This window comes from Amblyomma maculatum, chromosome 8 (assembly GCF_055883805.1).
Source record: "Amblyomma maculatum isolate TAMU_Amacu chromosome 8, ASM5588380v1, whole genome shotgun sequence".
Lineage (NCBI taxonomy): Eukaryota > Metazoa > Arthropoda > Arachnida > Ixodida > Ixodidae > Amblyomma > Amblyomma maculatum.
The window spans coordinates 117,030,881-117,045,329 of NC_139351.1; the positions used below are offsets into that span (position 1 = coordinate 117,030,881).

General features: G+C 44.3%; 1 protein-coding gene across 1 annotated transcript; it reads left to right on the plus strand.

The window, feature by feature from the left end:
- Positions 1-459: 459 nt before the first annotated feature.
- Positions 460-13,518, plus strand: LOC146182286 (terminal uridylyltransferase 7-like). The gene is made up of 10 exons (XM_084575925.1): positions 460-784; positions 1,093-1,179; positions 2,414-2,514; positions 2,600-2,761; positions 3,352-3,441; positions 6,175-6,300; positions 7,630-7,710; positions 7,918-8,095; positions 12,043-12,090; positions 13,394-13,518. Exons 1-10 carry the CDS (start codon positions 718-720, stop codon positions 13,516-13,518), a joined length of 1,065 nt encoding a protein of 354 aa, XP_084432051.1. The 5' UTR covers positions 460-717.
- Positions 13,519-14,449: the final 931 nt, after the last annotated feature.

Below are 14,449 nucleotides of genomic sequence, written 5' to 3' on the forward strand. Positions count from 1 at the left end.
CGGTATAGCGCGCCGCCGGTCCGTCATCACAGCCACAGCGTGACACGCAGAATGTTTAGATTCACGCTCATTACTGGCCTAAAATGTGAAGAAAGGTAGAGATAAAAGGCACGCAGGGGACGCGGCATCGCCCCATCATGTTATGAAGCGCCGAATGCTCCATGGCCCGAAAATGGCGTAGCCGGTGGTGTCTGGTGTAACAGCGAGAAACGCGCACGATCTCCTCAAAGGCGATTGCGGCCTCGTACAAGCAGTGTAATCGTGACGGTGCAGATGATAAAGTGATGCCAAAGCAGCTTCCACGGGCGTGGTCGGCAGGACGAGCCTTCCGGCAAAGTTGAGGCGCGGCGGTCGCGAAACAGCACCCAGCGATCGACGTAGGGACCGCAAAGCTTGACAAACTAAACTATGCAAACTATCACGAATGGGACAGGTATGATAGAAGTGCTTTGTTATGATAGAAGTGCTTTGTGGTCAGAATCGCCGTCTATTATTTTGAATTAGTGCCCTTCACGACATCAGAAGCCAGAAAATGAAGGTAACAATTCGTTGCGACATTCCCCCGTAAAGAATTTGTGAACGATAGGAAAATAATATGCGTCCTATATCATCGATCCAACGTTAGATTGCCTCACCGTGGTGGTGCAGTGGTTAGGGCGCTCGACGACTGTGCCCAAACATGTGAGATCGGATTCCGGGCGCGGTGGCCGTTTTTTGATGGAGACGAAAAAGCAAGATGTCCGTGTGCTGTGCGATGTCAGTGCACGTTACAGAACCCCAAGCGGTAAAAATTTTCGGAGCATTCCACTACGGCGTTGGGACTTTAGATGTGACACTGCAGTAGAATCATAAGAAAAACAGTTTTTCGTAATGATTACGTCTGCGGTGTGTGTATCGTATAATTGGATATTTTCCGAAAGCATAATCTGGAACAGGTTCGAAAGTGACTTCAACCAACCACATTCAAAGTGATTCTAACTGTGTTCACTAAAGTTCCAACTGCTCTTTTTGAACGACATACACATTAGCATTCGATCACAAGTGTGCATGGTTCAAGTTGTCCTTGGGGGCTGCTGCTTCTTCGCCCTGCAGACCAACATGGCCCATCAAGCGACCAAATGAAGGCTCGAGAGAAAGTGATGTCATCGCTGCAGCACTTCCTTCGCAAGGGGTTCCCAGGTGAGGCAGCCATATTGAGCCAGAAAGACACTGAAGTGGTTTCTTGCTAAACGTGTTATATTGAGCGCATCCCGGATTATGTGAGAGGGCGCTTCTGCTGGCATCGTTTCGTTCAGAGGTCTAGCTGACGTAACACATGAACAGCAACCCATTTTGAATAGAATGCGAGGATATGATAAGACGCAAGAATTGTTGCACTAGTTTCACTGGGCATTTTCTCGCACAAGCGAGCGACGAACAGAAGGTTTTGAAAATTTTCCCGCTGTACTATAGGGAACAACATGTTGGCTCCCCATACAGGGTAAACATTTCCTGCGCGTTTTGATGTACTAGTGCCCCAAAAGAAAACCGCACGCGAACGTGCAAAATTTCTTTTCGTGGCGTGCCCAGCAAGCGTGTGGGTCACGTACCTGGATGTTCAGCTTGATACTTGTCAGCAGTCCGGACAAAGGAGAGAACCATTTCCACAAGCGCTCCGCTGTATTTTCAGGCACTAGCACGTTTATTTTTCAAGTATTTTTGCATAAAAAGATATTTCTGACTTCTATTAATTCCTTTATATCCATGTTTATTTATGCTGCGCCCCACCGTGGTGGTGCAGTGGTTAGGACGCTTGCCTAGTGCCCAGAGATGCGGGATCGAATCCTTGCAGCGGCGGACGCTTTGTGATGAGGGCGAAAAGCAAGGAGGCCAAGTGCTGTGCGATGCCAGTGCATGTTAAAGAACCCCAGGTGGTCGAATTTCCGAAGCCCTCCACTACGGCATCTCTCATAGCCTGAGTCTCTTTGGGGCATTAAACCCCATAAACTAAACTAAACTAAACTTAATGATACTGCACCGCTCCTTGCGCGGAGAACACTGTTGTTACCCGGACCTGAGTTTTAACTTTTCTGATAGCGTGCTTCCTTTGATTTTCTTCAGTTCTTACCATGCACTTAACTTGCGAAGCGGACAGCAATTGCTGACACAGGCATAACTCATTACTGTAAAGCCCTTCGCTAACGGTGACCTTTCCATCATGCAAAATTAATGGGTACCTAATCACTCTATTGCCTGGACTGATTGTAACTTGCTGTTAGACGTTTACTGTAAGCAAGCATTAGGTGCATACAGCTAGCCTTCTAAATGTGATATTATGAACGAATATTCTTTGGCATGGCCGGACTGGAACGGTCGTTGCTGAACTGAAGGTGCTGTGATTCGCATCGTATCTCACTGTGTGGTATATATGCAGATGTCTCCTTGAAGATGTACGGGTCATCTTGCAATGGATTCGGATTGTGCGGCAGCGATGTGGACATGTGCTTCACACTAGGGCGCGATCGTGGGAAAGAGGTGAGCAGATGGAATTATCATCTATTTTAAATGATTGAGCAAGGATGTCTTCATAAAACTGAGTAAAATGTGTTGTGGCCCATAGAACCCCGACCCCGCAAGAATCCTCAGAAAAGTGGTCAGACGGTTGGAATGGCACCGCGGCGTTACCGATATCCGTTCTAACCCCTGGGCCAGAGTGAAGCTCATCAGCTTCACCCACCGCCCCAGTGGCTTTGAATGCGACCTTAGCTTTGGCAACACGCTGGTACGTACCTTATGACATCCTGCCTGTAATTCAGGTTCATTGTTCTCATTAAACGGACACTAAGATTAATTGAGGATTGATTACATTGATGAACTAGCACTTTCTGGTGACAAAGAGGCGAGATCGTATGAAAACTGACATCTTAAAGAAATTAGACTGCTACTGTCGCCACCAGCCATTTCTGGTGCTGATGTCAGGCACAGAAGGCTCCTTTGCCGCGTAAAATTCAGAAACGAATGATTACAGGCTAGAATATTCGGAAACTAGAGTCAGTGAGCTTTTTTCGCATGACAAACATAAAAACGAGCCTCAATAAGGAAAATTGAGCCAACATTCGACGTAATCACCAGCATATCATGAATATTATTTGGAGTGCAAGGAAAAGGTTTAACACTTTTTAACAGAAAATTTCTGTAGATTATAAAGCGTTATACGCTCCTACTGTTGCTTAATAAGACTGAGATTCCTTCTTCTCTTACTTTACCAATTGGGAATCTCATCGAGATGCTTCCCGGAATTTGCTTCCCGGATAGTTTCACAAAGAAGCATAGACAGTTGATTTTCCCTTCTTCTACATTTCTTAATTCTAGGCTTATCACAACACACGGCTGCTGAAGGCGTACAGCCTTATTGACCCCAGGGTTCGAGTGCTTGGCCTCACAATGAAGCACTTGATGAAGGTATGCATTTTTCTATTTACTCCCCGCCGTGGTGACTCAGTGGTTAGTGCGCTCGACCGCTGCACCCATGCATGGACATAGGTTCGATTTCAACAGCAGCGGCCACTTTTCGATATAGTCGAAACACAGTTCAAAGTCTGCTGAAATGGGTGTCATCTGAAGCATATAAAAACAGAAGTACTGATAGATATTGAATGATCCATCATCCTCGCGCAACAATTTTTGACTAAGCTGCTATATATAAAAAGAAAAAGGGACAACTGAAAATGTCTCCCAAGTTTTTCACTTCAATTCAGAGGCCGGAGCGCGCTGCAGTTAATGGGAAAAATTATTCTAGTGGGCACTTTGGGCCAACTAAAGCGCGATTAGGCAAAGGCCTTTGTTTGAAACGCCGCTGATTCCTGCTTTACTGCGTCTCCTGTATGATGCAAGTTGACGTGTTCGAGGAAGCGCCAAATGAAGAGCATCGCATGGTCCCCTGGGTCGGTCGCTCAACGGGGTCAGTTTCGTATATATGCGTGAATCACATGGTGAAGGCATCGGTCATGACGTCACAATCTCACGCTATCCCGCGAAATCTCGCGAAGAAGTGTGTCATATTTGTCGCGACCGGACACGCTGGTGAACCATGAGCCTATAAAGGCTTTCGCCTCAATAATTTAGACTAGGCTGGGACCATATGCTCCTCCCACAAACACGTCGTCAAGCAGGTGGTTTAACTTCCGGCTGGCGTGCGCGCTCAGACTGAAGATTGCTGTAACGGATTCTCTCCATGGGCTACGAGCTGAACCATCGGACGCGCAGGGTACGACGAATGACTCTCAATTGCCACCGACAAAAAGATGCGGCATCGGTAAATAGGTCAAACGTTACAGGCCTATGATCGACAGCGCCTAACCTAACGGACGGAGTAAAGAAAACGTAAAAGACGAACACAGGCGCTATGTGTTCTTTGCTCTGTTCATGTGGTTAAGCGCTGTCATTCATGGATAAGCACCAACTAGCCGGGCAGCAATGGTCTATTCATGTTAGAGGAGCAGGCGAATTTCGCATCTAGAGTGTGCCATGTGAAGTGGTGGCGGGTGCGCTGGAACGAATAGCAACCACCATACCCATGACATCAGAGTTTAGGAAATATTTCACCCCCTACGCGCAACCCGAATTAAAAAAAAATGCTGCTTATCATCATGCACCCCTGGCTTTGTTCCAAGTAGGTATTATGCTATTTCGGTGCACATTAAAAAAGAACCCAGGTGCATGGTCAATATTTCCAGAGCCCTCTGCTATGGCGTCCATGGTAGCATAAGAACACTGTAGCATATGTAGTCTTTGGAAACCCGCGTTGGTGGCTCAACGGTCAAGATGCTTGGCTACTATCCAGAGTAAACGGGTTAAACTCGACTGCATTTTGATAGAAAAGACATACCAAGGCATCAATTTGCTGTGCGATGCCAGTGCACGTTAGAGGTCATAATAAAAAAATAATAACTGGTCCACAGGAAGTGAAAGGCGCAATAGATTTCACACTTGTTTTTGTGGACACCTGAACCATGCCGTAAGGGAAGGGAGGCATATGGGAATTAAAGCGGAAAGGGGTGCAGGTGTGGAGGACTCCGGAGTAATTTTGACCACCTGGGGATCTCTAACGTACACTGACATCGCACAGTACGACACCACTTCATTTCGCCTATCCCGCCGCCGCTTCGGTGGTGGACGACGGCTGTTGTTGAGGCGCGTCTTTCTCTCCCTCTTCTTTTTCTTCTCTATTTTTTTTTCTTCTGTCCGCACGAGGCAGCGGAGGTGGCTCAGCTACAGAGCCAGCAGCTAGGCCCGTGCATTTTCTTTTTCTTCTCCTTGCAGCCACAACAACCAGCGAAAGGCCAAGCGGTCAAATTTATCCTGGAGCCCTCCACTATGGCACCTCTAGCTTTCTCTATTCATTCAATGCCACCTCCATTCACTTAGCTTGGTACAAGTGTCCACGAAGGTGTGACAAATACCACGCCTTTCCTTTCCCTTAAACCAATTTTTAATTAATTTAATCTACCGCGGTGGCTGGGCGTCCGTGTGCTGTGCGATGTCGCGCGCGTTAAGATCCACAGGTGGTCGAAATTACTTCGAAGCCCTCCACTGGCTCCTCTTTCTCTCCATCCACTTTCATACCACCTCCCCTTACAGCGCGGTTCAGGTGTCCACAGAGCAAGTGTGACAGATACTGTGCCTTTCCCTTCCTGTGAACCAGTATTATTATTATTATTAATGTAAATGACAGTATTGTTTGTATGAGACGAGGACGGTAACACCTGAGTTGTGAGATGATGCTCCTTGTTCCCGTGCACAGTAAACCCTTTCGCTATATGAACCACACGCTCCTGGGAGGCATTTCAGTGTTTGAGTCACTGCACAGTAACTATAGAACACACTTGTATGTCCGAATCTTGCTTCAAATTACATTTTTCAAACTGGGTGCTCCAGCTATACCATTGATGCATACATACATATAGTATTGCCATGTTGGTAATGCATAGGTTATATTGGTGAGGCTCCCTCTGGATTCCCTGCTCTTTGGAAACACACCACTTGCTTAGATGTAGCGAAAGTAAACCAGATGCAGATTAAAGGCAATAAGAGTATTGCCCTAAGTCAAGAAATGGGTCATGTTGATATCACTATGGTGGCCCCAGTTGAAATACATTGCGCTAATACATATGCCCCTGTTGGTTGCTTTTTCAGAATGTCTACCATGAGAAGTGTTTAGCTGATGCTTCGAAGGGAGGCCTGTCTTCATACTGCTTCATCTTACTGATAATATATTACCTCCAACAATGCCAGCCACCAGTCCTCCCAGTGCTCCAGGAGGTAAGTGTGGAACCTAGCCTGCGTCACTGCTTTTTCATGCTCAGTCTCGCATTACCTTGCCACCATAGTAGCACTCAAGCGCTGAAGCTATACAAAAAATGTAGAGTCAAATATTGCAACTCTTTCAGTGTGTCAAACAGAGCTGCTTAGCAATCTTACTGAACACAGCTCGTCAAGACCAGAATGATGATTCAGTGCATGGATAGGATAATTGCTAAATGGGCACTAAGCAGACAGTACACCCTAAGCATCATTTACTCTGTAAAGGAGTAAAAAGAGAGTAACATATATTGTACTTCTTATTGAAGGTATTATCTTTAAGCCACGGGGCAGATTTTCGTGGTACAAAACGCTAAGCCATTGGTAACAGAGCCCTATTCCCATCTGAAAAATAATTAGAGGTGATCAGCAATCACAGGAGACATCTAACTGTGGCATTAGAAATCTTGAGGTTAGTGATTATAGGATACTGAAACCGTGGTTAAGATCTGGTGAATGCGAGAACCTCTTATAATTTGAATATTGATTCTGGCCCGTGGCAACTATATGTATTCAACATTTTTTAGTTATGACTATCTACCCCAGGATAAGTACAGAGTGTGCCAGAGGACATATTACTCCCGTTTTACACCCTGCAGGGTTGTTGTATTTAGACTATAGTCGCTGGTTATTCTTACATTTCCTTGTTACGACGTTAGAAATGCACCAACTGGCCAAAGCAAGGATATTGTCGAAGCCAATCTATATCCAGGAATGGTCACGTTGCAGACTTGGTGTAAATGATTTAGGTTTGACTTCACAACCAACACACTGACAGTGACTGGGTATCTGGGATTTTAGTGTACTGAGATAAGCTGGTCGTAGCTGGTATATCCTCATAGTACCGGATTAGTAGAAGTGGTATGGGAGAGACCTTTGTTGAACAATGGGCTTAATCAGGCTTTTGATGGTATGGACTTAGGACATAATAGCCATGTCTTTTCTTGACTGTATTTTTACTGATCGCGTAAGTAGCATTGGCCTAGTGCCTTTACCCTGAAATGATTTACTAAGACAGGAACACACAGTTGTCAGAAGAGTCATGGAGGGGATTCAGAATAGCACTATGCATACATGTTTCTCGAGTGCATGTCCTGCCGATAGACTTTTTCCTCGAGCTTCAGCCTTTATACTCTAGATTCTATCATTTTTTTCTCGAGCTTGTCCTTGTGTTCTAGATTCTATTATGTTTTGTCTCATAACACTGTCATCCTTACGAATACCTGGCTACTCAATGGACCAGGCATGTGCCCAGATGCCTTTACAGAAGTTCGTTCTTGTGGATTGCAGCTGTATCGAAAGAAAGAAGAGATACCCCGGCAGGAAGTTGAAGGCTGGAACATCTGGTTTTTTGACAGACTAGATGACCTGGTAAGTAAAGTCTTCCAAGAGCCCAAAGAAAATGCGTCCAGTGCATAACAGAATAGAAAATAAATGAAACTTGAAGATGCATGTAGGATCTTTTCCGAAACAGAAAATAGTTGACCACATGGTTATCGCGATCACACTGGCATTATGTACACCTCTCCTATTGACTTGTACTGACCCACTCTTTGTTCTTGTTGCATCCATGTACAGCCAGCCACGTGGACGCAGTATGGCCAAAATCAGCAGTCTGCCGAAGAACTCTGGCTGGATATGCTCGATTTTTATGTGAACACATTTGACTATGAGGCTAATGTCGTGAGCATCCGCCAGAGGAAGCCATTGACCAAGTTTGACAAATGCTGGCATAGCGGCTGGCTTGCAGTCGAAGGTGAGTCCTTGTGCTTATGGAAGAGATACTAAACGATAATGTTTAATTCTGTTTTATTATACATGAAATTTGTACAGCTTGCTGCTTTTGCAAAAAAACAGTGCAAAAATAAAGCCATATGTCATGCGAACCTAAAAATTATCCAATCTAACCTACAAAGAGTTTGGCGAGATGCCATTAAGAGTTTGGTGAGATGTCGTTACATACATTACTACTGCTACTACGACGCAGACGGCTTTCTCACTGAACGAGCTGTATAGTCATCACTTATAATTATTTATCAGAGCATGAACTTGGGTTTGTCGGTACCCTGTTTTGCGCAGGTTACTTGGGTTATCATTTCATCATTCCGCAGTGATAACAAACAATACCTGCTCATATATTGCCAGATTTGGTACTGCATCGTAGCAACACCTAATTAGTGTAGGCTGATCGTTATTGCTGTATTATTCAGTATTGATAAGCCTACATCAGTCTCTGTTGAACTTGTTTGTTTGCCTTGAAATGCCACTTTTACATGGTGGTACCTTGGCTTTTATTTATTTATTTAAAATACCCTCAGGGTACCGATGTACGTTAGAGAGGGAGGGTGCGGATACAGGGTATATATATATATATATATACATACATATACCCTGTATCGTGTTAACAGAAGGTTAACACAATAAGTGTACAAGTCTCTGAAAAACAAAGTTCGTTAGAAATTCGCACATAAAAAGAATGAGGTACATGCATAATTTAGGAAGATGGCATAAGTGTAAAAAAAAATAACAAAAATATAACAATATAATAAGAAACAGAGAATACAGTGAAGATAAAGAAATAACCATACACGAAGTTTTAATACTAGGCAAGAAAGAAAGCGTGCAGCGCAGATATAAATTTTTCTTCAGTTATGCTTGTTAGGGATGCAGATAGGTTATTACAATCATTGCAGGTCCAGGGAAGAAACAAGTTACAATAGGCAGCTGTGTCTGAGTGTGGAGTAGGAATAGGCAACTGTGTCTGAGTGTGGAGTGTTTACCTTTTGACTGTGGTTACGGCGAAATGAAATGTAGGATGGTGGTTGAACCCATAAGTAATGCAATGTGGAGTTATGGTAGTATATTTTATGAAAAAGTGAGAGGCAGGACAGGTTTCTTTGAGCCGATAACAGTGCGAGATACAAGTATGCTTTCATATTAGTTATGGTAGTATATTTTATGAAAAAGTGAGAGGCAGGACAGGTTTCTTTGAGCCGATAACAGTGCGAGATACAAGTATGCTTTCATATTAGTAAGACAACAATGACTGATCTGCAGACTGTTTGATGAGGAGAAAATGGCTTTGACAGAAGGATAAATGTGTCCTGTATGTGTTCAGGCCCTTCGGGTGTCCCATAAGGGCTGCCAGTTCAAAAACGGAGCACTTTATCGAGGAGGTCATTATGTGGTATAAGCTTACCATTCAAGCATCTATTAAGGGGAGACGCGGGTCGAAAAACGGCGATTTTCAGTAAAAAAGTCATTTTTGTGATTTTGACCGTTTCAGCAACACTGATCCTTCCTCTTTAATATATAAAAAAATCAGAGTCGAAAACAGTCGCGAAATCATTTAAAAAGTCTGTTAAAGCACGCAAGGTGGCTAAAGAAGGGGCAGATACGACCCATGTTCAAGCGCGTGACGCGTCAGATCGCGGCGTCGCACGCCACTGAAATTTTGCAAGGCGGCAGGCCTACGCTTTTTCTCCCTAAAGCTGGCTTTGCCGCTTCACAAACCCCCAGCAAGTAATAAAAAAAAAAAGTTTCGCCGCCCAAACCTAGCATTTTCACTGGCCATTTAAATCACGTGGTGCGATTTCGACCACGCCATTGGCTGTCAGTGTGGGAAGCGGCCATAGCTCGTCTGCTCTTCATGCGACGCGTAGCTCGCTGTCACGCTTGCTCGCTAGTTTTCTCTCGGCGTGTTTTCAAAATTTCACGCATCTTCGTGCTCGTCGCTGCGATAGAATCCGAGAAGAAACGTGACTTTCGGTGTCGAAAGTATCGATCAAACCACGCGTTCAAGGGAAGTCACCGGCAAAGTGAAACGGCGTGCAGTGGAGACGTCCGCGGAAGCTAGGCCTAACCTCGGCGGAGGCGACACTTTTGACAGCTCGAAGCCGGCTGGGCACTGAAGTTTCAGTGACAGCTTAGACGATTTCGTCAGTGCATTGGATAAGAAGATAAGGATCTTCGAGCGTTGAGGAGACCTAGTACGGCGAGTGCCTTTATCGGCGAGATCGGTGCCGCGAACGCACTGGCGAGCGAGCAGCATGTCGGGAGCGCAGACGGTGCTAACTTTCCGTTCGCGAGTTGGCCAAGAAGTGAAAAGGACTCTCGTCGTTTCTAGAGCTGCGTTGCAGCAGTGTAGCGTGTGCCACGTCCGTTGTGTCGTAGTCGTGCGCGGTGTGCAGCTCCGGTGGACGACGCCCTTCAGCCAGCCCGAGGGAGATTTTTGCCGTGAACGTCAATGCAGGGGTTGCGGCGCTCGTTATTGGTGCTGGATACAATCAACTTTCCCGATTTTGTGTGGTTCTTGGTTTGCCGAAACAAGTGCACCATAAGGAGTTTAATGCCATAACAAAAAATGTGCACCTTGTGGTTACAAAGCAGTGGCTGACAGAAGCAAGGTCTCAGCATCACTAAATAGCCAAGAAAGCACGCCTTGAGAATGCTGCTCACAATGTCACTGTGGGAGCAACATATGATGCTGGTGAATTCTAAAACTGTGCACTGTATCATAATACCCTGGCCTGCATTGTGTGCAATTTTCATGCAGATAGTGCTGCTACAACAGCAATAAACAGCTTTTGTATCCTTAAATCGCATTTTTCTCGAATTCGTATTTTGGGCCGAATATGAGTTTTGTGCACAATATTTTATGTCGTCATTTTAGTTCAATCAACACCAAATTTGGCATGCATAATCTTTAGGATGTGTAGAATGCAAGTATCTAGGTTTAAATGCAATCAGCAGTATTTTTGGGCATGCAAATTAAAAAAATTATCTGGTGCTAGCCACTAAAAACAAGGCACCAGATATAAAATTGTCTCAAAACATTGCATGCCAAGGGAATGTTGCTATGTTGCTTATTTGCACTCAGTGGAGTGTTGGGGACAAGAAGAACTAGTTGGCTCTGCCCTACCATGCTTGCTGCTGTGTACAGCAGCTGCACAAACATGCATTGTTTTTCACTTATGCATGACATTTAGAATATGAAAACATTAAGCTATTTTAAAACTAAAAGCATATTTAGAAAGAGGAGATCAATCTCTATAAGTGGTGCAATTTTCATTCACCTAGCATCAATATTAAGAAAAAAATGTTTTCGAGTAGCATCTCCCCTTAACACTGGTTGCCCTGCCTTGTCTATGCTCACTCGTTGACAGTTTCTCAGTGGTTACTGCTTGGTAGTCAATAGAGGGTTACAAGATACCACAATCTCCTGCTGTGATTCTCTTCCACAAACGGCCAGGGCACGTGCGCTGATTGGTCTGAATGCGGGAAGCATGCGTGCTGGGTGATAGCGGCTGTTCCCTTTGTAACGGACGAGGACGGATATGTACATCCCAGCAAGAAACGAACATAAATCTATCAACGATGTCCACTCGCACTTTCGCGTGTCAGTGTCGCAGTGTGTTACGGCTAAGTTCCAGTCAGGATAAGTCGCCACCTGGCGCCCTTATGATGACTTTCACATGCACGGTGCTGCCATTGGGAAGCGGATGACAATAGTAGATCGCACTATTGTTAACTGTAATGAGGATGTATTTCTGGCCATTGCGCTTTGTTTTTCATGTGCATACCCTTGGCGAATATTATAAGTTTGTGTTGCCTCTGTCTCGCAATGGTGACTTGTCTCTTATAATCATGCCAAGAGACCACTGAGCGCTTGAATATAGTCGTGGTATGGGGTTTTATCCGCAGATCCTTTCATGCTGAGCCGTGACCTGGGTATAGGACTGACAGAGAAAAGTAAGTCTGCTTATTTATCTTCGTGAACTGTTGCCATGCGTGCAGTTCCTCTTCTTGCATTTTCTCAGTCAGTTTGTGTAAAACAAGTCTTCTTTACATCTGTTGTGAAAGTATTCATTAGGACCTTGTCAAAAACTTTGGGGGTTAGTTAAGCTTCGCCTGCAAGCGTTGACAAGACAGTGTTAACTCCCATTAACGACACCAGGCTCTTGTGGATCCTTGTTCGTATAAATTCACCTTGCTACTTTCCTAGTCAGTGTAACCCTTTAGTTGTATGTCTTTATTGCCACACCCATGCATAGTCATTATTTAGTGCACGGTTGTAAGGTACAAGACCACCAGACAGAGGATAAAAATTTAACCAAGCCCTTACGAAAGTGCCTGCGTGACAGTAACTCGATCATCATCCAAGGGTCTTCCCTTCCAAAACCCTTTCATCTCAAAGGCGAAGTGCAACAGCGGCTGCCAACTCATATAGCATGTCATAGGATCTTGTGAGATCACATGGCCATGGCACCTGCCAAAAACTACCTGCCAGAACCATGCCCTTGATTTTAGAGCGGAAGTTCTATTTTTTCATGGCAAACTTCAAGGTAATCTGGCGACAAAAATTTGACCTTCAAGTGGCACAGAGATGTCCGTGACGTCATACCTTGCGACTCACCACGCTCCAGACTGCTGGCGTGATGTGCGGAGCCACGGACATGTAATAATTAGTTTAAACTACAGTTCAGTTCAGTCGTGTCTGACTCTTCGTGACCCCATGGTGTAGTTTAAACTACACCATGGTTTAAACGAAGCAGAACAAACGTCTAACCGTGGTTAACTGAGCTTCCACTCCGCATAGCAATGTATAGCTGAGTTCAACCACGGGGAATTTTTCGCTCACAATATTCACATGAAGGCTGAGGCTATTTGTGAAAATTAAAAAGTTAATTTCTGGGCTTTATTTAATTCACAGACAATTACAGGAGTTTCCACCGTATCCTGTCTGTTGCAGCAGAGTTCTTTCCTGCAAATATTTTTTCTGTATTTTGAACCCATGATGCATGCAAAGTAAGACCTGATTTTTTTTTTTTTTTTTGAGCCGCCTCGTCTACTTCACGCAGCGTTTGGGCGCTTGTTCAAGTGCGTGCACGTGGTTTTTACACTCCTCTTGTTTGATGAAAAGAAAAAACTAACGATGCAGGTTCTCGTAAAACCTGTGGGGAAAATGGTAGAGAGTGACTGGTGACTGTCGCCCCTTTTTGTTAAATAGGCTTTTTTGTTTAATATGTTCATCCCTTATGCATGTCATTTGCAGAATGGAACGGCATCCTGAAAATCTTCCATAGGGCACAGAAGAAGTTCCAGAGATCGGTTCCTGCACAGCTCCTTCAACAGGCAGCAGATCTTGCGCTTCCCGGAGTAAGTTTTCAGATTTGTTAAGCGGCTAGATATTTGCGTCAAAACACATCTAAACTTGTACACACTGTCATCAAAAAAATGTCTTCTGGCAAGCTGCTGTTCAAATATCACCTGTTGCGCAGTCTAATATTAATTGGCCAAAGTTATTTTAATAAATTTTCTTGGTTCAGGAATGAAGTATATGGGGTTCTGCACCATGTCTTTTTGGTTTAAATATTTTTATTCTAATTCTTGAATAACTGAGACAGGCGAGAAATTTAGGTGATTTATTACACTCTCCATGCCTACATACTACACACATCGCCATATACAGTAGCTCATCTATTTATTATATATATATATATAAAATGGTTTAGACTCCAGTATTTATACATGAGCATATGACAACTCAAAGCTGCGACAAGTTTTGAGTGCCTGACGACACTTAATAATCTGCGATGTGTCATAAGTTAGAAGCATCAGTAGGGGGAATTGTCAGTAAGGTTGTGATGAGATTTCCATGGTATTCTGAGAATTTCGGTATCCGGAATCTCAAAGTATTCTTCCTACGTGAATAATGTTTTCAGAACGCTGTGGACTCCACTCAATGCGCTTCCTGTGGGATAGAAGCTTGGAATGCGCGCAGCTAAAAGCGGTGGCTGCTTAAAGAGGTGCCATAAGTTACGGCAACCACATGTGGCGATCAATGATGATAAAATAGCTAAATTTTCAAGCCTTCCACTTTCATGCAGCGACATACCGAACTACCAATGTTCCTTTAGTTTGGAATCCTCTACTCCGATTTGTTGCTGCGTCACTCCTGCATCAAATATGGTATCCAATGTATGGCTGAGGAATCCTCAATCCTCAGCTCAACTTCACCTGCTTTAAAAAAAAATGCCCCTAAGATATCTGTGCCATCAGCTCTATGCTTTTCTGCTAGTGCTCAATGTCGTTGCTTGCATCATTTCAG

Coding starts and splice junctions, on each gene's coding strand:
- LOC146182286 (XM_084575925.1), top strand. CDS start 718: ATGGAGACGAAAAAGCAAGATGTCCGTGTGCTGTGCGATGTCAGTGCA. Junction 1,180..2,413: donor CCTTCGCAAGGGGTTCCCAG/GTGAGGCAGCCA, acceptor GTATATATGCAG/ATGTCTCCTTGAAGATGTAC. Junction 3,442..6,174: donor CAATGAAGCACTTGATGAAG/GTATGCATTTTT, acceptor TTGCTTTTTCAG/AATGTCTACCATGAGAAGTG.